Here is a 25,634-nt window from a genome sequence, read left to right on the forward strand (position 1 = left end):
TGGGGTTTGGTTTAGTTTTTATATGGATCTTGAATCCTCATGCTTCTGTGGCAAGCCCTTTGCTGACTGAGCCATCTCTCCAGCCCCTTCTGAATAACATCTTTTGTTAGGGGTATTTGTGTGGTTCTTTGCTGTGATACATACATGCTTCAGTTTTCTCCTTCCCTGTCATTTGATGGGTGGTAATCAAAATAGTCTCCCTATGCATCTTGAACTTGGACTCCTCCTACCTTGGCCATGTGCCAGTGTGCTCTGCCGTCTTCCCCTTGGCCCCGCAAGGTTTCCCTCCCAGAGTGGCAGCTGAGCTCCACACCCTCTTGCCACAGGCTCCACTCGCCTCCTTGAACTTGGTGCCATCGATGCTGTGACAGGTGTGGTGCCAGCACTCTGGTCTCACGGCCCCTGGGGAGACAGTCACTGCCGTAGTCCTGGGGGCTGTCTCAGTCTTCATCAGGCAGGATTTAATCAGCATCAGTTCCTCTCATTGCTTCCTCTGCCGGGGGCTGTTTTGCTTGACGGGAAGAGACATGGGGGTGAAGGCTCCATCTCTCCCGTCATTCTCAACCCATCCCTAGCTGTCATGGTAATAGACAGCTCAGCCGTGGTGGCCCAGGAAGTCTGTCACATTTGTTCAGTGAGTACTCCTGGCGATCTCAGCCCAAGCTCTGGGACCTGTCATTTGTCAGTAAAGTAGGAATCAAGATGCATTCTAGCTAGGCATGGCGGGCCAAGCCTTTGATCCCAGCACTTGGGAGGTAGAGATTATAGATCTCTGTGAGTTCCAGACCAGCCTGGTCTATATAGTGAGATTTCCTGTCTGAAAAGCAAAGACTGCCTTCCAGGGCGAGCAGTCACTGCCACACAAACCTAAGGATGGAGACAATTATCTCTGACCTTCACTATACACACATAAAGCACACACTTCGTAGTAATAAAAAGAAACGAAGACTATCCTAGATGGGCATGGTGGAGCATGCCCATAATCTCTGCACAGACAGACCTTTGCAGTCAAGCCCAGCTTGGTCTACTTAGCAAATTCTAGGGCCATTGTAGGATATTTTACTCTTTTGACTTTTTGAGTGGGGCCACCACTCAGTTCCCAAATAAATCACACAGAGGTGTATTGTTACTTATGAACGTCCGGCCTTAGTATAACTTGTTTCTTGCCAGCTTTTCTTAAATTATCCTGACTACCTTTTGCCTCTGGCTTTTGTCTTTCTCTATTTCTGTATACCTTTCTTTACTTCTTTCTCCATGGCTTGCTGGGTAGTGGGTGGCTGGCCTCTGCTGTCCTCCTCTCCTTGTTCTCTTGCTCCTCTTTCTGTCTGCCCAGACTTCTCCTTCTGTTTCTACCCTCTGCCTGCATCCCCACCTGTCCTTGCTCCTGTCTCGCTATTGGCCGTTCAGCTCTTCATTGGGACCATCAGGTGTTTAGGCAGGCAAAGAATCACAGCTTCACAGAGCTAAATTAATGCAATATTAAATAAATATTAATAATATAAATAATATAAATATTAAAATAATGTTCCCCAACATAGGGCTACATAGTGAGACTTTGTTTGTGGGAGGAGGAGCCCGATGACCTGAGCTCAGTCCCCAGATCCTGTGGTGGGAGGTGAGAACCAACTCCTGAAATCAACCCCTCTGGTCGCCACACTTGCTACATGACGCGAACATAAACTCACGTGCACAGACTATGTATCCACAGAACACAATAAATACAAAATCAAACTCTCGCTGGGAATAGTGGTGCACGCCTTTAATCCCAACACTTGGGAAGCAGAGGCTGGCAGATCTCTGAGTTTGAGGCCAGCCTGGTGTGGTGGGTCTATATAATGAGTTCCAGGCCAGCCAAGGCTACATAGTGACTTTATGTCAAATAAATCAATAAATGAAATCTTTTTTAAAATCCTTCTCATTTTAATTGTTTAGATAGGGATGTGCTTTACATTTTCCCCGACTCCCCTTCTTTTCTCCCCTCTCTCCTCTCCCCCCTCCCCCCTCTCCTCACACTCTCCATTACTCAGGAGATCTTGTCTTTTTCCCCTTCCTAGGCAGATCCATGTGTGTCTCTCTTTGTTACCTAGGTTCTCTGGAGTTGTGGCCCGTAGGCTGGCTGTCTTTTGCTTTATGTCTAATATCCACTTATGAGTGAGTACATATTATATTTATCTTTCTGGGTCTCGGTTACCTCACTCAGGTAGTTCAGAAGTTCGATCCCATGCACATCAAAAACATTCTTTGTTCAGCTTTTAATTTGCACTCATAAGTCTGCACTTGCCACACTCAAGGGGAACACTGTTCCCTAACTCTCTGTAGAGATCTCTTCCCCTGGTATTGCCCAGGAACTGTGCTGAAGTTAGGTTCTGGCCAGCAGCTCTGAAGAAAGGGGTATTGTGGTTCTCAACCTGTGACTCCAGCACCAAGGTCTGAGGTGAGGGTGTCAGGGGTCCTAACCCAGTCTGGGCTGCATAGTAAGATCCTGTATCACCATATGCCGGGTGGTAGTGGCACACGCCTTTAATCCCAGCACTCAGGAGGCAGAGGCAGATGAATCTCTGTGAGTTCGAGGCCAGCCTGGTCTACAAGAACCAGTTCCAGGACAGCTAGGACTGTTACACAGAGAAACCCTGTCTTGAAAAACAAACAAACAAACACCAACGACAACAAAAGATCCTGTATCAAAATACCAAAATTTAGCTGGGCATGCATGATGGCACATACTTTAATCCCAGCACTCAGGAGACAGAGACAGGTGAATCTCTGTGAGTTCAAGATCAACCTGGTCTACAGAGCGACCGCAGGCTGCCAAGGCTGCATGCTCGCTAGGCAAGCACTCCACCAACTGAACCACATCTCATCTTGTTTGTTTTGAAACAGAATCTTACTCGTAGCCCAGGTTAGCCTCAAACTCCAATTTCCCCAGTGCTGGCATTACAGGCATGCACCACCAAAATTTTTATTGTTGTTATTGTTGTTTTATCTTTTAATCTGACCACATCTATTAAAATGTCAAATGAGCCAGGAATTGCCCTCCAGGGAATTTTCTCAGGCATTTGCACAAAGGGTTGTGGACACAGTGGCCCACACAGGGTATTTCTGTTCGTGATGAATGAGGAATGATGTCTGTGGCGGAGAGTGGGAGGGATGTAGATAAGACACGACATTCATCCCTCCCAGAGCCCAGGGTGGGGACACAGCCAGGCCTGTGCGTGCAGATAAGGACAATCCACATTCGTGAGGTGACAGCTCCGGAGCCCAGCTGTGGGGCGACCGCTGTTCCATGCGTAAAAACAAATCAAATCAGACCCGCCAGCCACAGAGGACCAGAGGACGGCACGGTCATTGTGGCAAATGCTGTGATGGTTCCTTTAAAATGAGCCAGGTGTGAGGGCACGCGCCCTAAATCCCAGCACTTCCAGACAGAGGCAGGCGAATCCCTGAGTTCGAGGCCAGCCCAGACTTCAGAGTGAGTTCCAGGACAACCAAGGCAACAACAACTCTGTCTTGAAAAAAAAAATTAAGCTGAGCACGGTGGCACATGCTTGTAATACAGCACTCTAGAGGTAGGAGGATTGCCAAAAGTTTGAGGCCAGCCTGGTCTACAGAGTAAGTGACAAATCAGTCAACACGACATAGTGAGACCCTGTCTCAGAAGGGTTAGGGAGATGTCTCCGCGGGTAAAGGTGCTAGCTGTGCAGACCTGACAACCTGAGTTCAACCCCCAAAGCCATGCAGAGAGCTGGGTGCTGCGACATGCATTTGGAACCTCATCAGTTGAGACTGGAAGCAAGAGAATCACCCAGCTCACAGGTCAGCTAGCGTGGAAAATACAGCAGCTGAAACGGAAGAGCCGGCCTCAACAAGGTGAAAGGTAAGACGAGGTCACCGAAGGTTGTTGTTCTCTGACCTCCACATGGGTACAGTGACACACTTACCCCCTTGCCAACACACACACACAATTAAAGATGTGCATCATCCTGTGCCTTTAAATGCATATTTAAAAAACAGCAGGGGCTGGAGAGATGGCTCAGAGTTTAAGAGCATTTGCTACTCTTTCAGAGGACCTGAGTTCAATTCCCAACACTCAGGTCAGATGGCTCACAAACAGATCTATGAGTCTGGGACACTCTCTTGGGGCTTCCTAAGGCCCCTGAACACACATGGATGCCACACATTTATACAGACATAGGCACACATACACACAAAAAATTTTAAAGTTTTTAGTTGGTTGGTTTTGTTTTTTCGAGACAGGGTTTCTCTGTGTAGCTCTGGCTGTCCTGGAACTCAGTCTGTAGGCCAGGCTGACCTTTATTTATAGTAATAAAATCTGTCTGCTAGGGTCCTGAGACCAGCAGGCATAGAAATACCTGACGCAGATACCATGATGCCCCTTCCTTTCGTGGGGATCACAGCTTCAAGTGCAGTGAGCTGGCCCCCTCCACCAACTTTACCCTGTATCCGCCTTCTGCTCACAGGCAAGGACTCGCCATGCCTGGGCGGAGTGGGGTCCACGCCGCAGGAAGCTCTGGCCAGCTCCTAGGCGGATGACTCTGGTGTGTGCCGCTTCCTCTGAGATGCCTAGCTCTCCTGTCCACGTGGTGACTCTGCTGGTCCCTTCCTTTCTGCGTCTGAGTCCTCCCCTACAGTGCTTCCTGTTGGCTGGTCCCAAATAAACCATGTGGCCTTGAAGACCCGTGTTTTCCCAGGGAAGCTTGTCTCTGCTCCAACTGGGCTTTATGATTTAGCCAGGAGGTTTTCTTTTGGGGTTTTTCGTTGTTGTTAGTGGGGGAAGGGTTTGACAGAATCTTACGTGGCCCAGGCTGACCTTGAACTCACTATGTAGCCAAGGATGCCCATCCAAGAATGCCCATGAATTCTCCATCCTCCTGCCTCCGTCCCCCCACCCTAGGTGCGAGAATTACAGGTAGGTGCCACCAGAACTGGCCAGCCTGATTCATTCTTATAGGAACCCCAATATTTTATAGCAGGTCTTGTCTAATGACCTTATTATATCATCTATCTATCTATCTATCTATCTATCTATCTATCTATCTATCTATCATCTATCTATCACCTACCATCTACCTATCTATCTTCAGTGCTAGGGGTTGCACATGCTAGGTAAGCCTTCTACCACTAAGCCACACTCCCAGCCCATGTGACTTCACTTTAACTCATTCACCACTTTATTTGCAGGGGAGGAATGGGAGACAGGCTCTCATGTAGCCCAGGCTGGCCTCTAACCCACCATTTAGTCAAACCTGGCCTTGAACTCCTGATCCTCCCAACTCGACCTTCCCAGTCTGGGATCGCAAGCTTGCATCAACAGGCCCGTCTTCTCTTTACCTCTTTAAAGATCCTTTCTACAGGCACGGCAGTAGTGGTGCATGCTTTTAATTCCAGCACTCAGGAGGCAGAGGCAGGTGAATCTCTGTGAGTTTGAGGCTGGTCTACAGAGCAAACTCCAGGACAGTCAGGGCAATACAAAGAAACCCTTTCTCAAAAAACCAAACCAAACCAAACAAACAAACAAAAAACTGTGCCGTGGGGGGAAAAAAAGGATTTTAAGTATGCTGGCATGTGCCTTTAACCCCAGCACTCAGGAGGCAGAGGCAGGCAGATCTCTAAAAGTTCAAGACTAACCTGGTCTTGATAAGGAGTTCCAGGCCACAGGGCTACAGAGTAAGACCCTACCAAACAAAATGGGGTAAAGATGCTGAGCAGATGGCTCAGTGGAGAAAGCTATTGCCAAATAAATATAAGGGCCAGAGTCGAGATCCCCGGCACTGGAGGCTGTGGGTATAGCCGAGAGCCTATAACGCCAGCTCTCCCGAGACAGAGATGCGGTTTCTGCCGTGAGCTGGCTACTCAGGGAGACTGTGTAGCTCCAGCTGCAGCCATGGGCCGACCTCAGTAAATACGTGGAATATGATGGAGGCAGGCACTCAGCATCAAATTCCTACTTCCCCGCAACCGAGCATACACATTCATCCACACACAGACATCCCCACACCCATACAAACAAACAAAAAGAAAACCAATAATAATACTGTCTCAAAATCAATATAAAAGGGTGAGCCGAGGATGCAGGTTAGTGGGATGCCCTGGGTTCAGCTCCCCTATACTAACCCCCCAAAAAAGAGAATGCACTCACATCTTTGAGTCCCCTTTAATTTTATTTTTTTATGTATTTATTTTTATTTTATGTGCATGAGTGTTTTACCTGCTTGTATATGTGTGCACCCTATGTTTACAGTGTCCTTAGAAGTCAGAAGAGGGTTCAGATCCCCTAGAACTGGAGTTAGGGATAACTTTTAGCCACTATGTGAGTGCTGGGACTCAAACTTGGGTTCTTTGCAAGAACTCTTAACTCTAAGTGCTCTTAACCACTGAGCTGTCTTTCCAGACCCCTCCCCTTTGAGATATATATATATATATATATATATATATATATATATATATATATATATATATATTTTTTTTTTTTTTTTATTGAGCTCTGTATTTTTCTCTGCTCCCCTCGCTGCCTCTCCCCTCCCCTTCAACCCTCCCTCAAGGTCCCAGTTTACTCAGGAGATCCTATCTTTTTCTACTTCCCTCCCCTTTGATTTTATACCCCATTTATTTGTAATCTTAATTTCTTTTGGTGGGAAGTTGATGTAGCCTGGCCTGGCCAAAACATGCTATATAAACCAGGTTGGTCTCCAGCTCATGGAGATTCACCTGCCTCTACCTCCTGAGTGCTGGGATTAAAGGTGTGCTCCACCATGCCTGTGGCAGGATATCTGTTTGCACTGACACTCCCAGATTGACAATAAAATTTACCTTGAGTCAGAGGGCAGAGTCAGTGACTGGCTGACCAGAATTAGCCATAGAGTTTTTGGAGGACACAGGCTACATATAGAGAGACACGGGAAGTAGTAGGGAGGGGTTTAGAATGACTCGAGGGCCCTTTTGCATCTGGGAAAGAAAGAGGAGGTCACTGATCAATTCTTCATTGTTTTTCTGATTGATCAGATTTTTGCCCTGATATCTGACTCCCGAGTTTTTATAAATAATGCAACAATATAAGTTAACACGTCACATGCCCCTCTTGATCTTAACTTCTTTATTTTAAATTTTGTTTGTTTTTGAGCTAGGGTTTCTCTGTATATCCCTGACTTTCCTGCAACTCACTCTGTAGACCAGGCTGTCCTTGAACTCATAGAGATCTGCCTATTTTATATTTTTATTACATTTACTCAATTATTTGCATGTGTGTGCGTGTGTGTGCATACACGAGAGAGAGAGAGAGTGCATAGGCACACATGCAATTATACCACACACACATGTGGACATCATAGGAGTTTGTTCTTTCCTTTCCCCATGTGGGTCTCAGGGATGGACCCCAGGGTGTCAACAACCTTGCCCACTGAATTGTCTCACGGATCTTTAATTTCTTGCAGTGATACAAAAATATTGGCATTATTTACTGAAACTTGGCAAGTGGTTTTAGTTAGGGGACTCAAGAAGACAGCGTCCCCATCCTTCCCTTCCCCACCAGGGTCAGCACCGGTACCAGGAAACGGGAAAGGAATGTTGACCATCCCCTCAGCCCTCCTGGGGGTGGCTTTGCCCACTGTAGGAGGCTTTAAGACAGAGGCCCAGGAAGAGGTTCCGGTTTCATGGTAAACTTAAAACCCCCCTCCTCTTCGCTCCCTCCTCCCAGACAGCCCTCTTCCTGGGAGACCCCATCTGTTCCCTCTGCTGTTATCACCCTCAAGAGACCCAGAGTCCCTTCCTATCTCCACATCTAGACAAGAATGTCACAACCCAGAGAGGCTAGGAACTGGCAGAAATGCAGAAAAAACAGGCCAGCAGGATGCTCTTGGATGCCTCTCAGACTTACTATAATAGTAAGCATGTACACATGCGGACGCGCGCGCACGCGCGCACACACACACACACACAGCCTGTGCGCTCAAATTATCTTTTCTCCCCCCTCTTTGGTTTTTCAAGGCAGGGTTTCTCTGTGTAGCCCTAGCTGTCTTGAAACTCTGTAGACCAGGCTGGCCTCGAACTCACAGAGAATCACCTGCCTCTGCCTCCCAAGTGCTGGGATTAAAGGTGTGCGCCACCACAGCAAGTTCCTTTCTGAAGGAAAGGCAGTAGCATCTTTTGGTTGGTTTTGAGATAGGGTCTGTGCTAGCTCAGCCTGGCCTGGAACTCTAGGCATCCTCCAGTCTTGACTGCTTGAGTGTTGGGATTTGCAGTGTGAGCCACCCCTCAAGTTAGAGACAGAGTCTCACTCAGTAACTGGATATGTAAACCAGTTTGGCCTCAATCTGAAGGTGATCCTCCACTCTGACTCCCAAGTACAAGGATTACATGCACGCATCCCTAAAAGGATTAGGGTTTTGTATGAATATGTGCGTGTGTGCAGACGCTTATGTGCACATGTATATGGATGCCAGGGCTCAACCTTGGGTGCTATTCCTCAAGAACCATTCATCTTGGTTTCTGAGCTCACCAATTCAGACCAGCTGGTGGGGGCCAATGAAACCCTTTGGGTTCCTACCTTTCCAGCTCGGAGGACCAAACTCAAGTCGAATGCTTGCTTGCAAGGTGTGGTAGTTTGAAAGAAAATGGCCCTCAAAGGGAGTGGCTTTGTTGGAATGGGTGTGGCCTTGTTAGAGGAAGCATGTCATTGTGGGGGTGGGCTTTGAGGTCTCCTCTGCTCAAGCTTTGTCCAGTGATTCAGTTCACTTCCTGTTGCCTGAGGAGCAAGATGTAAGGACTCTCAGCTCCTTCTCCAGCACCATGTCTGGCCGCACACTGCCCAGCTGTCAACCATGATGGTAATGAACTAAACCTCCAAACTGTAAGCCAGCCCTAATTAAATGTTTTTCTTTATAAGAGTTGCCTTGGTCATGGTCACAGCACTAGAAACCCTGACTAAGACACAAGGCAAGCATTTTACCCACATTTCCTCAGCTCCTTGCATTTAACATTTTAGTGAGGTCAGGTCCTGTCTCTCCATAGGGAAGTCCACTCAGCTCTGGAGAAAATGGGGCCCTGTGGGGACTCAGATGTCACTCCCTTAGGTCCTCACAGCAGGGATTAGAAGCAGGTCTTGGACAGTGTGTCCATTATGGATATGGTCGGGAAATTCCCAGGTGACATTCATCAGCTCCCCACCAAAGAGATCCAGCCAGCACCAATTAGGGCTGTGCCCCCATCACACTGAGGCTCCCTGAAGGCCAGACCTGTGGGACAGAACTGGAGCTGCTCAAGCCGGAGTCTGCCCTGAGGAGCTCCGGAGGAGACTGTCGCCCACCGGCCAAGCCTTCGGAACTCTGACAGAACTGGAGGAACCCATGAGGACCGGAATAACTTCCCCATTGTTCTTTCCTACAGTGGCTCAAGCCTGTAATCGCAGCATTTGGGAAACAGAGACAGGAAGGTGAGTCTGAGAAGCCAGCCTGGGCTACAATAGACCTTGTTCAGAACGAAAAATAAAACAAGGACGTGGCCCAGCTGGTAGAGTGGTCGCCTAGCATGCCTAGCATGCACGAAGCTACGGATTCAAAGGCAGCACACCTGTGATGCCCAGTGCTCAGGAGGGGAGGCAAAAGGCAAAAACTTAAGGTCACCCTTGACTACTGCCTGAGCCACAGAAGACCCTGTCTCCAAAACAAAACAAAACAAAACAAAACAGCAAAAATAATGGTGGTGGAGGACACTGAGGGCTCCATGGTTAAGAGCACTGGCTGCCCTTGCAGAGAGAGGACCTGCACCCACACGGTGGCTCACAACCATCCATAACTCCAATTCCAAGGACCCAACGCCTTCTGATCTCTGCAAGCAGCAGATACACATATGTGGTGTACATGCATGCAGGAAGAACAGTCATACACATACATCTTTTTTTAATCTAGAGGGAGAAAACTCACCCACTAACCTGTGTTGTCCACTTCCCTGAGACTCTGCCTCAGTTTCCCTTCTGTTTAACAGGAGTGGGACTGGTACAGTCGCACAAAAATAGATTTATAGGGATCCTTCTCAGAGCTGCGGACTCCCTGGTGGCCCCTGACTCAACTGGAAGAATCGAGGGGATAGGGGACAGGGACATTGGTCGCCAGCCACAGCTGGCAGTAAGAGCTGCTGTATGTGCAAATGTGCTTCCGCATGCCCTCACGTGCATGAGTGAGTGCAGGAGTCGGACATGGACGCATCTATGGTGTGTGCTAGCTCACGGGTGCCCCCTCCCTCCAAGGTGCCTGTTGCCTCCATAAGTTGCCTGAGCCCCTAAAACCTGGCTTCAGTAGTCCAGCCTTTCTCTGACAGCTTCCTCTACTCAGGGTCTGTACTTCCGGAAGTCCCTTGGCCAGGAGTTTCTTCTGACGCTTTTTCTGGATTAGGTCCTTCATATCTACCTAGCCAGCCTTTATCAGTCCTCCCTCGCATTCCCATCAGACCCTGTGCCAGCCCCCTTCAGACGTGTGCCTCATCCCTTAGACCCTGAACTTCCCAACACTTTGAGCCTCCACCATTCAACTCAGCGTGTGCCTCCTCCATCGGACCCTCCTCTCCAGAGCCGCAGGAGCCCAAAGTCACGTGTTGGACTTCCATAGTCATCAGGTGGCCAGGCTGTGCTTGGTGATGACGGACAAGGTGTCCCTTCCCCCCAGCGCGACCCCCACCAGAGCCTGAGAGTTGGACTTGGCAGGACTCATCTGTCTCTCCGTGTCACTGACACTTTCCTGGCTTGGAGCCGAGCTCCCACCATGAGAGGCCACTGGCCCCTTTGTGGCCATCTGCCCCAGTCAATCTCCCGCAGGCCTTCCCTCAGGAACGGCCAATCACAGCGCGCGCTCTTCATTTCGTCATCAGCAGCCAATCAGTGTGGCTCTCCAGCCGCCTCTGCGGAGCCTCCAGCTGCTGGGGCTTGGGGGTGCAGTCTCCCACACCAGCCAGCAAGGGTGGTTGTTTTTATTTTTTTCCTTACACTCCAGTGTCTCCCTCCGTAAAATGGGACTCTGGGATGCTCCAAAAGTCCCAGCAAAGTACCTACCTGTACAGAGGTATCGCATAGGCAAGCCACCAGAATCCTCTAGGCTCCAACCCGCGGCCCTCGGGCACACTACCAAGAACCTAGCTTGCCTTCCAAGCCTGAATGTGGTCTACCACCAGCCTACACTCCCCTTCCCACGCCAGATAAGGTTTCTCTGTGTTAACAGTCCTGGCTGTCCTGGAACTCGGTTTGTAGACCAGGCTGCCCTTGAATGCGGAGATCCGCCTGCCTCTGCCTCCCCAGTGCTGGGATTAAAGGCGTGCGCCACCATGCCCGGTTAGAGCCACTTTGTGCTGCCCATAAACTACATCTCACAGCCCAGCACTCAGGAGACAGAGGCAGGTGGATCTCTGTGAGTTCGAGGCCAGCCTGGCCTACAGAGCTAGTTCCAGGACAGCTAGGACTGTTACATACAAAAATCCTGTCTCAAAAAAAATTTAGCAAGGTGCCCAGGCTAGCCTTGAACTCACTCTGTGACTTGGGCAGCCTTGAATCTGTGATCTTCCTGCCTCCACCTCCTGAGTAGCTGGGATGACAGGCCAGGCTTCTTTTTCTTTTTGTGTGTGTATGCATGGAGGCGAGGTCTATTTTGGGTGTCTGCCTTAACCCACCCCCACCTTACTGAGACAGGAGGGCCTCTCCCCGAACCCAGAGCTCCTAGATTAGGTAGGGCTGGGCAGCCAGCAAACTCTAGGGATCCTCATGTCTCTCCCCTTCCCCCAAACCCTAGGGTGGGTGCACACCACCGCACAGGACTTCTCCACGTGGGTGTCGGACATCAGGATTGGCAAATAACAGTGACAGTTACCTGCTGAACCCTCTCCCCTGACCTTGGCCTGCACTTTTAAATATCCAGCTTGCTAGACCCAGCAGCTCCATGTTCAGCCATTTCTCAACACAGGGCTACTACCGCACATGCAGGAGCCACCAGGGTCGACGCCCAGAACAAGAGTCTGTCCTCTGGCCATTGGTGCAGGCTCCCTCCCTGCCACCCTCCACCCACTCCCACATCCACTTCCTCTGTGAGATGCGGCAGGCTGCAGACTTGGCATTATTTTATTTTCCAGTTCAAAGCTACTATCACGGGTCTTCAGAGTTAATACAAAGGGCAGTTACAAAAAATAAAAGACCGAGACACCCCGAGTGAGTGAGATGCGCGGTGTTGGGGAACTGGTGGAATGAGGTGTCTGGAAAGGGCCCCCCTGAGGTTTACTCCAGGGCTCCCCAGAAGGGACACGCCTGGTTCTCTCCCACCCCAGGAGCCCCGAGATGTCAGGATGACATGGAGCACCAATCACAGGGCCAGGGCTGGGGGTGAGCAGGCAGGAGGGAAGGAGGAAGGAAACCCACTGGGGAGGCCAGGTGTCAAGCGACTCCCCCTAAGACCACTCACAGCTACAGCCAATCAGGCATGTTTGCCCGGGGCCCTTTCAACAGTGACATTTCCTTTAAAAAAAAAAAAATACTGATTTGGTCATTTTTCTGCTTCCAGTCAGGCCAGGGTGGAAAGGAGAGATGGCAGCAAGGCCCACCCCCGACCCCAGGGGCCACCTGGCAGTGCTACCCAGCTAGTTTTGAGTCAGGGAGCCAATTCAGACCTCTGCAGGGCCCGACAAAGACCGCTCTCCAGGCATGATCCAGAAAAAAAAAAAAAAAAAAAACTTGTGGGCAAACCAGGCCACACTCGCCTTCAGTCCCGCGAAAGGCTTGCCTCCAGGTGCTGGGGCCAGAACAGGTACACCAGAGAGGTGTGATCTCCAGGGGGAGGGGCTTCCAGTTACAAGCTCAGGGGGTGGGGCCGCTCCCTTGTGCCCCCTCCCCAACTTCTCCTAGGCCACTTCCTGGGGAAATAAGGCTCAGAGTTGTCTGAGGTCAGAAGAAAGGTGCCAGCATGCCCCATGGCAAAGAAGGATGCAGAGGGACCCGAAGTCCCTCCCAGGGACAGTCTGCAGCCGCTGACCCACGGGGAGCAGAGAGTTAGGGGAAAAGGGACCCACAGAGGGCAACAGGCAAGGGCACCATTTTCTCTGGGGTTTCCAGTTTGAAAGGCAAGGGGTTTGCCACCTGCTGCAGGGCCACCTGGCGAGTGAGGAGAGCAGGAGGGACTGGACGAGTGGCCCGCAGAGGGCAGGTGGCCCTAGTATTCCCAGAGCGAGGCGGGGTCGATGGTCTCCGCACAGGCCTTCAGGACCCCGGCGTGATCTCCCTTCAGGTAGCGGCCTCCCACCTTGATGGCCACCTTATTGTAGTCGCAGAACTCCAGGAAGAAATCCACAGGGGTGTCGCTGCTGCTAGTGACCGAGGAATCGCTGCCGACCGTCCAGTACTTGCCTGTGGAGTCTGGGAAGGGAGACGACATGTCAAGCTGTGTTTCCCACCCCAGATCCATAAATCCATTCTCTGAAAGGATTAATATTCCCTCCCGCAGTCAGCCTCGGAACCGAGTGTGGCCAGCTGGATGTGGGGCACACTCCTACAACGCTAATACTCAATCCTAATACTGAGGCAGGAGGATTATCTAAAGTGCCAATCTGGAAATTTACTGGACATCCCATCTCAAACTGAAAAAAAAAAAAAAAGACTAGGGGTTGGGCATGATGGTACATAGCTTTCATCCCAAAATCCTGGGGCAGAGGCAGGTAGATCTGACTTTAGGCCAGCCTGGTCTACAAAGCAAATTTTAGGACAGCTAGGGCTACATAGTCAGACTCCATCACAAATAAATTATGGCTTAGTGGTAGAGCCCCTGCCTAGAATCCCCCAGTGAGGGGCTGGGTGTGGCTCTGAGTTCAGTCCTCAGCATTGTAAAGAAAGAAGGGGGGTTGCCTTGCCCACCACACACAGCACAGGGTCCTGATTCCCATTCACCACCTCTGGACTGCTGGGGTCCTCTCACCCTAGTTTTGGTCCCACAGCCAAGGTGGCATATCCTTACCTCCCCTCTTTTATTCTTTCTTCTCTTTTCTAGATAATCCTCCTGCCTCAGATTCCCAGATTAAGCCGTTCCCCACCATCCCCAGGTACTTCCCACCTTCTCTATCTGCCTCGGATAGACTAGGAAAGTTCTCTCTACATACAAGAGGGGAAGCCACTAGCCTCAGTGGCCATAGGACACACATTCCCTTATGACCGTGAATGGTTGTAAGCAGCCCCACCCAGAGAACCTGCCTTTGATGTTGTAGGCGCCATCATTGAATTCCAGCTGGAAGACGTCGTAGCTGGAGCGGTTGGCATCCAGAGTGCCCGTGACCTTGCGGCAGCCAATGAACCCGTGTTCTCCACGGAACACAATAATGGGGCGGTTAATCAGCTTCATGAGGAAGAGTTCAGAGTCCCCTGTCACAGAGAAAGGGGCCATTGAGTTTATGGCAACAGGGCGTACCCCAGAGAAGGATCTCAAGAAGCTAAGGTGCCAGCCTGAGGGTACACCAACCTAAGGGAAGGCTTGCACACACAGAGAGAGGTTCAGGTAGGACAGGTGATTGACCACGGGGTGACTGTCCCTCTAAGACATTAAGGAAACAGGCTTGGGGTGCATGCCCATGAGGCTACCTGCTGTCTCTACGGAGGCGGCCAGCTGACCATTCTTCTTGGCGGTCACAAACTTGCCATTGGACGCCCTTAGGGTGATGCGCCGGTCGCACCACTCGATGTCAAAGTAGCAGCTGGCATTCCTGCGGAAGAGGAGGGGGAGTTGGCAGCATAGGGTCGAGAAGGCTGCCAGGCACGTAGCCAGCCCAGGTGACTCAGGGGCGGGGTTTCACTCACTTGGTGGATGCAGTGGATTGCACCCCTCCGGTTGCCGTCAGCGTCCAGTACTTGCCCGTGTGGGTGCGGAAGGCACACTTCCTTGTGTCCCGGTCAATCTCCAGCTGGAACGTCTCCTGATCGGTCTCTTCATCCTGATTGGCCGACAGGTCCATTCCTGCAGAGGGGGACCCCAGCCGATCAGGCCACTGTTGTCTCACCCACACTCAATACACCACCGGGCAGAGGGTTTCCTCGAGTGTGGCTCAAATCCTTCAGATGGTAATCCTGGGCAATGGGGCACTTGCTCAGATCCTAAATTCGGATCCCGAGAAACCACATTAAAGCCAGGCACGGCGACAGAGCCCATAATCCAGCACAGAGAAGCCAAGACACGCGGATCCCTGGAGCTCAATGGCCAGTCAGCTTAGCTGAATCACTCAGCTCCAGGCCACTGAGACATCCTTTTTTTTCTTTTTTTCTTTTTGGTTTCCAGACAGGGTGTGCCCCATATTCAGCTGAGATTCTTGTCTCAGATACAGAGTGGCCCCTCAGGAGACAGAGGCAGGTGGATCTCTGTGACTCTGAGGCCAATCTGGTCTACATAGTGAGTTCCAGGACATCCAGAGCTGCAATGAAACTCCATCTCAAAGAGTGCGGAATGACAGAGGAGGATGTAACCGATGTTGACCTCTAGTTAGGGGAACACACAGAAAAAAATAAGTGGAAATCAGTCCGGCGGTGGTGGCACATTTAATCCCAGCACTCGGGAGGCAGAAGCAGGCGGATCTCTGAGTTTGAGGTCAGCTTGGGCTACAAGAGCTAGTCCAGGACAGACTCCAAAGCTACAGCGAAACCCTATCTCGAAAAACCTAAAAAGAAAGAAAGGAAGAAAGAAAGAAAAGTTGAATGTGCCAGTCCTCAGAAGAATGAGGCAGCCGGGGATATATGAAACTCAAAAAAAAATAAAAAATAATATATATATATATTATATATATATATTTATATATAATAAATATATACTGGGGATTTAGCTCAGTCATTGGTGCGTGCGTTTCTTTAATCTCTAGCACCCCAAAGACAAGGAAGGAAGGAAGCCTTCAAACTTCAAAACGAACCACCCACAAAAATGTTCTAAAGCCAAGCAAGAGAACTCTCCTGTGGCCGAGACTGGTTTTAAAGATTGGTTCCAGTCGAGCAATGCTGCTGTTATGTAAGGTGGGCCTGGTTTCGTAGGTACAGATGGAGGCGTTTCCGGGTAAGTCACCCCAGTGTCGGGAGTTTGCTTTAAATACAACCAGAACCATTGAATAAACACACAGATGGTGCTGGTTCTGCAGAATGTCACATTGTGGGGTGCTGGCAAAAAGGGGTTTGCTACCCGCTTCCTGTGGAGGGGATGTGTGAAGTAAAAAGAATATGAAATATGAGCTATGCTCGGCCACCCACGCCTATCATCCCAGCGCTCAGGAGACTGAGAGCAGCCTCGGCTATGAGTGAGACCCTATCTCGGGAAAATAAAACAGAGCAAAGTCCTGGGGTTCATCCCCAGAACTGCATAAAAGGATCAGAAGTTCAAGGCTAGCCTGAGCTACACGAGACAACACTACCACCACCCCCTGTGTGTGTATGCGCACACGTGCGTGTACGCGCACGCACACACACAGCTGCAGGGACCTGCCACCAAGCCTAACAACTTGACTTCGATCTCTGAGACCAACGCAGAGGAAGGGGAACTGACTCTGCCATCTAAATCTTTGCCATAGTTTGGGGCCCACCATTCCCACCATACAAGTGTGCCAGAGGTTCGCGGGTTGAAGCGGACCTCTTTTGAGAGAAGGTGGGTGTGGTGGTACATGCCTTTATCCCTAGCACTCAGGAGACACCCTAGTCTAGGTAATGAGTTCTCAGCCAAGGCTACATATAAAATAATATAAAATGTGCAGAGGATGAGAAATAACTTGGTGGTCAAGTGCTTGCCTAGCATGGTGGAAAGCCCAGGATTCCATCCCCAGTACCACACACACACACAAAACCACATGTCCCTTTGAAAAACTAAAAATCCTCAAAAAGGATAAAGATGAAGTCATACTCTAAGCCTGTCCCCGCCAGCCACAAACACGGAAGGCTCACCCTGCTCCGTATCATCTGCCTGGCAGTGGGCATGTCCACCCAAACAGGACCACTGAGTCTCCATCCTCTCCCTTTGATGTGGGAGGTCCTTTTGTCTATGGGTTGCTTTTATTATTTTTATTATTTTTTATTATTATGTGTTGGTTAATAAATAAAGAACTGCTTTGAGCCTATGGCAGGGAAGAACGGAACTAGGTATGCTGGGGAAAGGAAGAGCGGAGTCAGAGAGAAGCCATGGAGCTCCTGGAAACAGATGCAGGAACTTTAGCCGGTAAGCTACAGCGCATGTGGTCATATACAGATTAAGAAAAATGGGTTAAATTCATATGTAAGAGTTAGCCAATAAGAAGCGAGAGCTAATGGGCCAAGCAGTGGTTTAAATAATACAGTTTCTGTGTGATTATTTCAGGGCTGAGTAGCCGGGAACGAACAGGCAGCCTCCTGGCAACATCCCCTCTTTTTAAAATTGGTTTTCTTTAATTTTAAAGAAGATTTCTTGCTAGGTAGTGGTGGCACATACCTTTAATCCCAGCACCTGGGAGGCAGAAGCCGGCGGATCTCTGTGAGTTCGAGGTCAGTCTGGTTCTAAAGAGCTAGTTCCAGGACAGCTAAGGCTACACAGAGAAACCCTGCCTCCCACCCCCACCCAACCCAAAAAAAGAAAAGATCTCTTGTATTTTCTATGTCTGAATGCTTCGCCTGTATGTAGGGGTGTCACCATGCGTGTGCCTGGTACCCTCAGAGGTCAGATCTCCTAAAACTGGGTTACACACGGCTGTGAGCCACCATGTAAGTGCTGGTGAGAACAAGAGTTCTAGAGGCAGGCGGTGGTGGCGCAGCCTTTCACCCCAGCACTCCTGAGGCAGAGGCAGGTGGACTCTTGAGTTAGAGTCCAACCTGGTCTACAGAGTGAGTTCCAGGACAGCCAGGGTGGTTACACAGAGATACCTTGCCACCCCCCCCCCAAAAAAAAAGGGTTCTAACGCATTGAGCCATCTCTCCATTGCCCCCTCTCTTTTTTGGTTTGGTTTGGCTTGAGACAGGATCTCACTGTGTATCCCGGGCTAGCCTCGAACTCAGAGATCTACCTGCCTCCTCCTCCTGAGTGCTGGAATTACAGGTGTGCACCCCAAGCATGGCTTGCTGAGTTCTTGTGCAATTTCTGGGTCACATGACCCCACTGAGCCCAAATAAGGTGTTGCTCCCAAGGCCTTCTCCGTAGCCCTGCTCTGTACACTGGCTCTGTACACTGGCTTTGACTCCACCTGGAAGCAGGATTTTGGGGCCTAATAAGAGAAGACTCATTGTTTCTAGACTATCCTCAGCCAGGTCACAGTGTACTCTGCCGGGCTCCCTGTTTATCTTTAAGTGTCCTTATGAAACACGGACCAAGTAGAAGATGGCAGATGCCACCTACTCCACCCTTGCCCTTAGGAGACCATCCTTAGTTGACATCCCACCCAAGGGTGTACCAGTGCCACCCTAACCCAACGATGTCTCTGTGCTGTGCAGCTGGGATCCTTACCTCCCAGAGTGGGAGATGAGATTGAGAGGTGGCATGGCCTAGGCAAAGTCACCCAGCAAGACCAAGGGGTTTCTTGGCTCTCAAGAGTGGGCATGGACAAATGCCTGGCCGTGGCTTATTCCTCCCCTCTAGACCTATGGATCAGCAGGCGTGACTTCCATGATCCTGACCCAGTGTCCCCACAGGGTCTACCACTGAAGCATGGAACAGGGTAGGGAGGCCCTCTCAGGCTAGGCGACCACCCTGAAGCCACAGCTCTGGGCTGGAGTCTGCTCAACCACCTACTTCTAGCTCCTGCCCCTGGCCCGTTCTAAAGACTGCTAAGCATTGAGAAGACAGCTGGCCATGTGAATGTGAGGTGCTGCCCACTGTCCCCCTGCCTGCCTGGAATTGAGCTGCCATGTGCAGGGAAAGCTGAGTCAGCACAGCCCACCGGGCCGAACAACCACACCCAGTGCCAGCGAGGGCAAGGAATTCCATAAGGTAATGGGACGTCAGTAAAAGCCAGCATTGGGACCTCAGTGGGTAAAGGCCCTTGTCACCAAGCCTCCAGACTTCCATCTCCAGAGCCCAATTGGTTGAAGGAGAAAACTGATTCCCATGTTGTCCCCTGGGCCTCATGTGTATGTTGTGACACTATACACATGCCCCCACATACAAATAATATACACTATACACACGCCCCCACATACAAATATACACTATGTACATGCCCCCACATAAAAATAATATATACTATGTACATGCCCCCACATAAAAATAATTCCATAAAAGTAATTAGATTAAATTTTTATTTTGAAAAAAGAAAGGAAGGAAAGAAGGAAGGTAGAAAGAAAGAAAGAAAGAAAGAAAGAAAGAAAGAGAGAGAGAAAGAAAGGCAGAAAGAAAGCCAGCATTGGGGGTGTGGATCCATGACTGGGCATTTGTCTAGAATCCCCTCCGGGAGGGGCTGAGGGTGTGGTCATCGGTAGAGCACTTGTCTGTCCTGCGCAAGGCCTCAAGATCACATTCCCACAATAAAAGGAAAGCACACAGCTTTCCTTTAATCCCAGCACACAGGCGCCAGAGGCAGGCGGATCTCTGAGTTTAACTTTCAAATGATAGAAGCTGCCCGGCAGTGGTGGTGCGAGCCTTTAATCCCAGCTCTTGGGAGGCAAAAGCAGGCAGATCTCTGAGTTTGAGGCCAGCCTGGTCTATTGAGTGAGTTCCAGGACAGCCAAGGCTTCACAGAGAACCCCTGTCTCCAGAAAAAAGGAAAAGAAAAAAGAAAGGCCCCTCCCAGCCACCCCAGCTGCAGAATGCTGTTCCAAGATAGGTTGAGCAGGAGGGGCCCAAGCCCCTCATCTCAGCACTCTCAAGGCTGAGGCAGGGGAATAGAGTTGAAAACCAGACGGACTACAAGACAAAAACCAAAACTAAGGAGAGTGGAGTTAAGGAGTCAGAAGAGTTGGCTTCCCCACATGCTGGCCATCCCTGCCCAGGGGTCAAGACTTTGTGGGCACCGAGTTCATGGTGGGGCAGTGCAGGGGACAGACACCAACCATCAGCCTTGCAGTAATCCCAAGAACCGGGTCATCCTGATGAGGACAAAAAGCGCTCATCCAGGCCAGCATCTGGCTCTCAGCTCCAGGTACTGGGACAAAGGGCCTGTTGCATCCAATCTGTGTCAAAAGGCCTAGGAGGCCGGTGAGGCACCAAAGGTGGACTCCAGGCAACCTTTGTTAGAATGCACTCTCCCCTCTCTGCCTCAGTTTCCCTACCCTGCCAAAAAGGATCATCTCTGTTGGGACCCCAAAAGGATGTGAAGACCTGTTGCCAAGGAGACAAGGGGTCCTCCCACCTCAGCAGGAAGGGCTGGGAAAGCAGTTAGCCCCCTTGCAGAGCGGCCCTTCCAAGGCCCAGCCCAAGGGGGAAAGGCCCCACTTGGCCTTGGAATCACATTGGAGCTGCGTTGCCATGGTAACAGAATTTCTGTGGGATTTTTTTTTCAACAGTGGCAGCACAGAAAACCTGAGTCACAGGCTCCTAGGAGCCCACGGAAGGGGGCGTGGAGGGGGCGTGGCTATCTTCCAGCTTCACAGGCTGTGGTGACTCAGAGGGTCCCCCAACCCTCAACCCCCTTCCTGAGCTTAGCAGCTTGCCATGTTCCAAATAAGCATCCTCCCCAACCCATCTCATTTAGGAAGAGGGCTCAGCTTAGAATCCTCCAGGACTTCACCTCACCCCCAAGAGTCTACCCAGTGGTCAAAACTGTGCCATTCCTGCCAAGGATGGGGATCTCTTGGACATCCCACAAAGCCCAGCCTCGCCCTCTACTCCTCAGCCAGCCACCCTAGGAAGGGTGGGGGCAAGATCCTTCTAGGCATGCTTAAGGATTAGAAGCCAACATGTGAATGAGGTTGAGCAGTGTAGGGAGACACAGCAGGGGTCTCTTGAGCCAGCAAGGGCTTGTGAGGATTTGGGGGTACCCTCCCCCCAATCCTGAGTTAGGTATTGCTCATTCCTCTCACGCGACCTCCACCTCCCAGGAACAGAGCCTAGCCCCAAGTACCTCCGGTTTACAAATGGGGAAACTGAGACCGAGGAGCAGGAAGCAACTCAGCAGGGGCGATTCACAACCCCAGACTGCGCCTTCCCTCCCCCTATTCATGGCCAGCAGTTCCCAACACGTGTTTCCGAAGCCCAGTCCCGCCTCCCTGCCACGCAGGCCTGCCCAAAATGGCCTCCCCGGCACACCCACCCAGCAGTTCACCCCAAAAAGCACCGGGAGGAATTGGCTGACATGGGAATGAGGCTCAGACCCTGACATACAAGGACAGAAGAGGTCTAACCATGACCCCACGTTCCTTTTACCTTCAATTTCCGCCCCCTCCTGCCCCATCAGTGTGAATCACGCACAATCAGGACACCCTCAAGAGGATACCTGTCCAGGCTCGCAAAAACACACCCTCTAGCTCCTTCGTGGCCCCAAGGGTCTAAGTCACCTAACCTTCCCCAGGGCAGCAAGCCTTGGACACAGCTCATAGTGAGCCAGTCTCTCTATGCTAGGAAGTCCCTAGCTTCTGAAGGGTTCCCTCCAGTCCCAAATCCCAGGCAGCCCCCTCCAGCCTTCCAGAAATGCAGGGCTTTCTCACTGCCCCTCCTTGCCGGGGCTTTGCCACAGGCTGTGCCCTCTGCCTGCAAGACCGGCCCATACATACAATTGATGCCTGCTAACTTCTGTCCAGTCTCCTGGGGCAGCTCATGTATCCTCAGAAAGGACCTCTGACCCTGATCATCTAGTATCCTGGTTCTGGACCCCCAATCTTGCTTTCCGTGCCAGTCATGTTCCCAAGAGACACTTATTATCTCTTGTATCTCAGTGTTTGCTAAACAGGTGGGAACTCTGACTCCCTTCACCCAGCTATGTGAAACAAGAGAAGCTGACACGCGTTGGAGTGTGTGAGTGTGTGTGTGTGTGTGTAAAATGAGAGAACATTCTGGAATCAAATACACCCAGTGCAGCATGTTGATGCCGATTTACTGTGTAACCTAAAGCAAACGGCTGTACCTTTCTGAGCGTTAATTCAGCCAAACTCAGGCACGCCCCACCCAGTGCTTAGCCCTCTGCATTGGGGGAGGGGGTCTTCCTCGACACAGACTCGGCTCCCATCCAGCTATCTCAAGGCTTGGAGCCCAATTTCCCACCCAAGGAAGCGAGATCTCACAAGCCCCTGCCAGTAGGCAGCAAAGACCCTTTGGCAAATAAATAGGGGTACACCAGAAAGGAGGCGCCTACTTGTGGCACGCCCATGCCCATGCCGGTCGGAATGGCCTTCCAGCCTGTTGGAGGCCCTGGATGGGGAAGATCCGGTTGCAAACGATTGTTCCCAGCCAGGGCCTTAGGGACCAGTTCACTCGAGGGTAGAGGCTTCTGGACACTCGCAGGGCCAAGAGCCGGACCGCGAGGTGTGCACGAGAGGGCAAGGGTGCCTGGCGCGCAGCCACCCGGGGCCACGCCGCCCGCCTGGCGGGGTGCGAAAGAAGACCCAGGCGGTTGCGCTCCGCGCCTCCGCACAGGACCCAGGACCAAGGACGACGCCGGGGGGGGGGGGGGGGGGTGTTAGGGGTGGCTCATCCGCAGAGGGAACCGCCTAAGTCTATCCCCTCCCCCAGCCCCGCTGCATCTGGTTTTCCCATCTGCAGAGCCCTAGCAGGACAAAGGGGACGAGGGAGGGCCCAGCCGAGTCGACCCGCCCCCCTGCTCACAAAGGCCGCGGCCCGGAGCGCCAGGCCTTAGCGAGGGGAGGCGGGGTGGGGGAGGGGCAGCCCCCATGGACGCCCCCCCCCCCCCCGTAGCAGTGCCGACCCCGCCCCGCACACCCCGCCGCGATCAAAAGCCCCGCCAAACCTCCTCCACCTCGCCGGAAAGGCAGGAAGAGCAGGGGTGACTGTCCCCTGGCCCTCTGGCCAAAGGCCTGAAGAACAGGAGGAAGGGTGCACGAGGAAATGGACAAGAGGGAAACCTTCCTTCCCAAGACCTCGGGCAACCTATCCTTGAGGATCAGCCCACGAATGGGGACAACCCAGACTGGGAAAAGGGAACAGAGATCTACCCAAGGTCTAGGGAGCCCCACACCCCCAGTAGGGGGGCTTTAGGACAGTACAGCTTTAGGATGTGCTAGGCCGCACCCCCACGTCACCTCCTCCCGGCAGAAGAAGTGCACGTCCCGGACAGGGGGTGGTAGCATATGCCTTTAATCCCAGCACTCAAGAGACAGAGGCAGGAGGATTTCTGCGAGTTCAAGGCCAGCCTGGTCTACAGAGAGAGTTCCAGGACAGCCAGGGCTACACAGTGAGACCGGGTTTTTCAAAACAGAAGACCACCTCCCCAAGGCGGGGCATAGAGGCCTGTGGGCCTAACGGAAGCGCAGGATGCAGGAGTTGGGGAATGCTTTTGTGCACTTTATCGGGACCCAAGAAGGGGACATGTCCCCAACTCACCCTGGCGCGTGGACACGTTCCTCTCGTTGGCCGCCTGCAGCACCACCTGAGCGCAGCTCTGCTCCAGGGCGAAGAGCTCATCCTTGCCCACCTTGGTGGCCTTGCCAGCTTTGAGGGTGCCACTGGGCCCGGACGGGGCTAGGTAGCGGCCTTCGCAGTCGCGAAAGGCCACCTTGCCGGAGCGGAACTCGAGCGTGTAGCCCGTGGCGGGCTCGGGCCGAGCCACAAGGCGCCCGTCGTGGCGCAGGAAGCGGTGGTCCGACGTCTGCACGCTGTAGCGCTGGTCCTGGAAGGCCAAGGTGATGAGCGAGTCGACGCCCCAAGGCACGTCGCGGTCTACCGCGATCTCGTCGGCCGGCCGCGCGCTCAGATGCGCGTAGCGCTTGCGGGTGACGCTGTAGATGTTGACCTGTGGGTGCATGGCGATGTGCACGCTCCACTTCTCGGCCGGCGACACGCTCTGCGCGAAGCACGACAGGCGGTCCTCAGTGCCGCCGAAGTAGCGCCGGTGAGCCTCGGACTGCAGCGACCAGCGGCCGTCGTCGTGCGCCACGACGAGGAAGCGGCAGTCGGCGTCGGGCACCTCGCGCTCGCAGCTCACGTTGCCGTCCTTGTCGGCGGCCAGGTAGCGACCCAGGTGGCTGCGCAGACACACGGCCGCGCTGCCCGACTCATCGGGAGGCTGCTCCAGCGTCCAGATCTGCTTCTTCTTCAAGCTACTGGCGGACGCGTTCACCTTGAAGCCGAACGCCTCGGCTGTCAGGTACTTGTTGCCGCAGCTGATGAGCCCAAACTGGATCTGCACCGCCTCGGTTGTGCCGTTGGCGGTCATGGTGGCGGAGGGCGGCCCGGTGGCCCCGGGAGCTTGGGTGTCTGTGCGGGACCTTCTTTGTTCAGCACGGCTTAACCCGCTGCAGCGCTCCACAAAGCCAGCCCGGCGGCGCCCTGGGTTTTATAAGCGGGTGACGTCACGGTGTTAGGCCACGCCCCTAGCCGTCCTGCCAGGGGAGGGGGCTCTGCAGAGCTCGCCGAGGCCCCTGCGGTTGATTCTTCTGCGGGTTTTTTCTGGGTTTTAATGCAGGGTCGCACTCTGTAGTGCAGACTATCCTTGAGGTCGCTGTGTGGCTCAGGCTGGACTCGAACTCTTAGCTATCCTTCTGCCTCTGGCTTGTGGGTGTTGGCTCGTCCATTTAACTGCTCCTCCACTGCTGTATTTGGCCGATCCCCAACTTTCTCCTGCTCTCTGAGGCCACCCTGGAGCACTCCACCCCCAAACCTGGCAGATGGGAAGGATCAGCCAGCCTTAAGGTAATAATGCGTTCCGGATTGAGGGAGGGGTCCACGGTGCACCAGGAAGTAGTCTTAGAGATGTTTCTTGAAGGGGCCAGAGACACCGGAAGATACAGGCTGGAAAAAGGGATCTGGGGTAGAACAGACGTTGGACTCTAGGGAGAAACATACAGAGCCCTACCCGCCCGCCTTAAGGTTTCTTGCAGCCTGGGCCTCCTGCGCGGGAGCTGAGGTTTCTATTCCAGAGCCGGCATAGAGTACAGCTCCCCTGCTGACTCTAAATAAACCGCGGTGATTGTAGCCTAAGTCAATGACCAACGTTCCCACGAGAGATGCTCAAGCCCTGGGATGCTGGTCGATCAGGAAGCAGGGAAAGTAAGGCAGGAATTGCAGTCTCTGTGAGGAAGATCAGAAAAGCAGGAGAATTCCCTGGAATGGCACAGCCCCTCATGGTTCTAGACCAGAGGGACATTCCCACCAAACACCGCTTCGCACCACCCACTACCCCATGTAAGAACACTTCCCTTTGAGTTTCTGGAAGACTGAGACCTATGGGGCATTCCCTACATGCCAGGCCGGCCTCTGGAATGCTGGCCCTACTACAGGCTGCCCACAAGATCTGTAGCCCTGCTCCTTAACAGGCCGACCAATCCTCAGGCAGTCCTTTCCAGGGACCTTCGAAGAGAAAGGGTAACTGGCAAGGCCTGCCCCGTCAGCAAAGCAATCCCTGCTGGGAAATCCCTTAGAGGTCACAGAAAAGGTCATCAAGAATTAGGTTAATGCCTAACCACGCTCTCTGGCTGTGTGACTTTGGATAGATTTCCTTGGCCTCTCTGAGCTTTCCCTCTTGTGTAGTAAAGATATATATTCCGGGTTCTGGCGACTCACACATATAATACA

The 25,634-nt window shown here is 52.1% G+C and overlaps 1 protein-coding gene across 1 annotated transcript; it reads right to left on the reverse strand.

Moving 5' to 3' along the window:
* Positions 1-12,094: 12,094 nt before the first annotated feature.
* Positions 12,095-24,380, reverse strand: Fscn1 (fascin actin-bundling protein 1). The gene is made up of 5 exons (XM_048436833.3): positions 23,445-24,380; positions 14,825-14,981; positions 14,609-14,730; positions 14,225-14,392; positions 12,095-13,396 (listed from the first exon to the last, which is right to left on the reverse strand). The coding sequence occupies exons 1-5, from the start codon at positions 24,274-24,276 to the stop codon at positions 13,194-13,196; spliced, it is 1,482 nt and encodes a 493-aa protein (XP_048292790.1). The 5' UTR covers positions 24,277-24,380; the 3' UTR covers positions 12,095-13,193.
* Positions 24,381-25,634: the final 1,254 nt, after the last annotated feature.

This window comes from Myodes glareolus, chromosome 2 (assembly GCF_982192425.1).
Source record: "Myodes glareolus chromosome 2, mMyoGla1.1, whole genome shotgun sequence".
NCBI lineage: Eukaryota > Metazoa > Chordata > Mammalia > Rodentia > Cricetidae > Myodes > Myodes glareolus.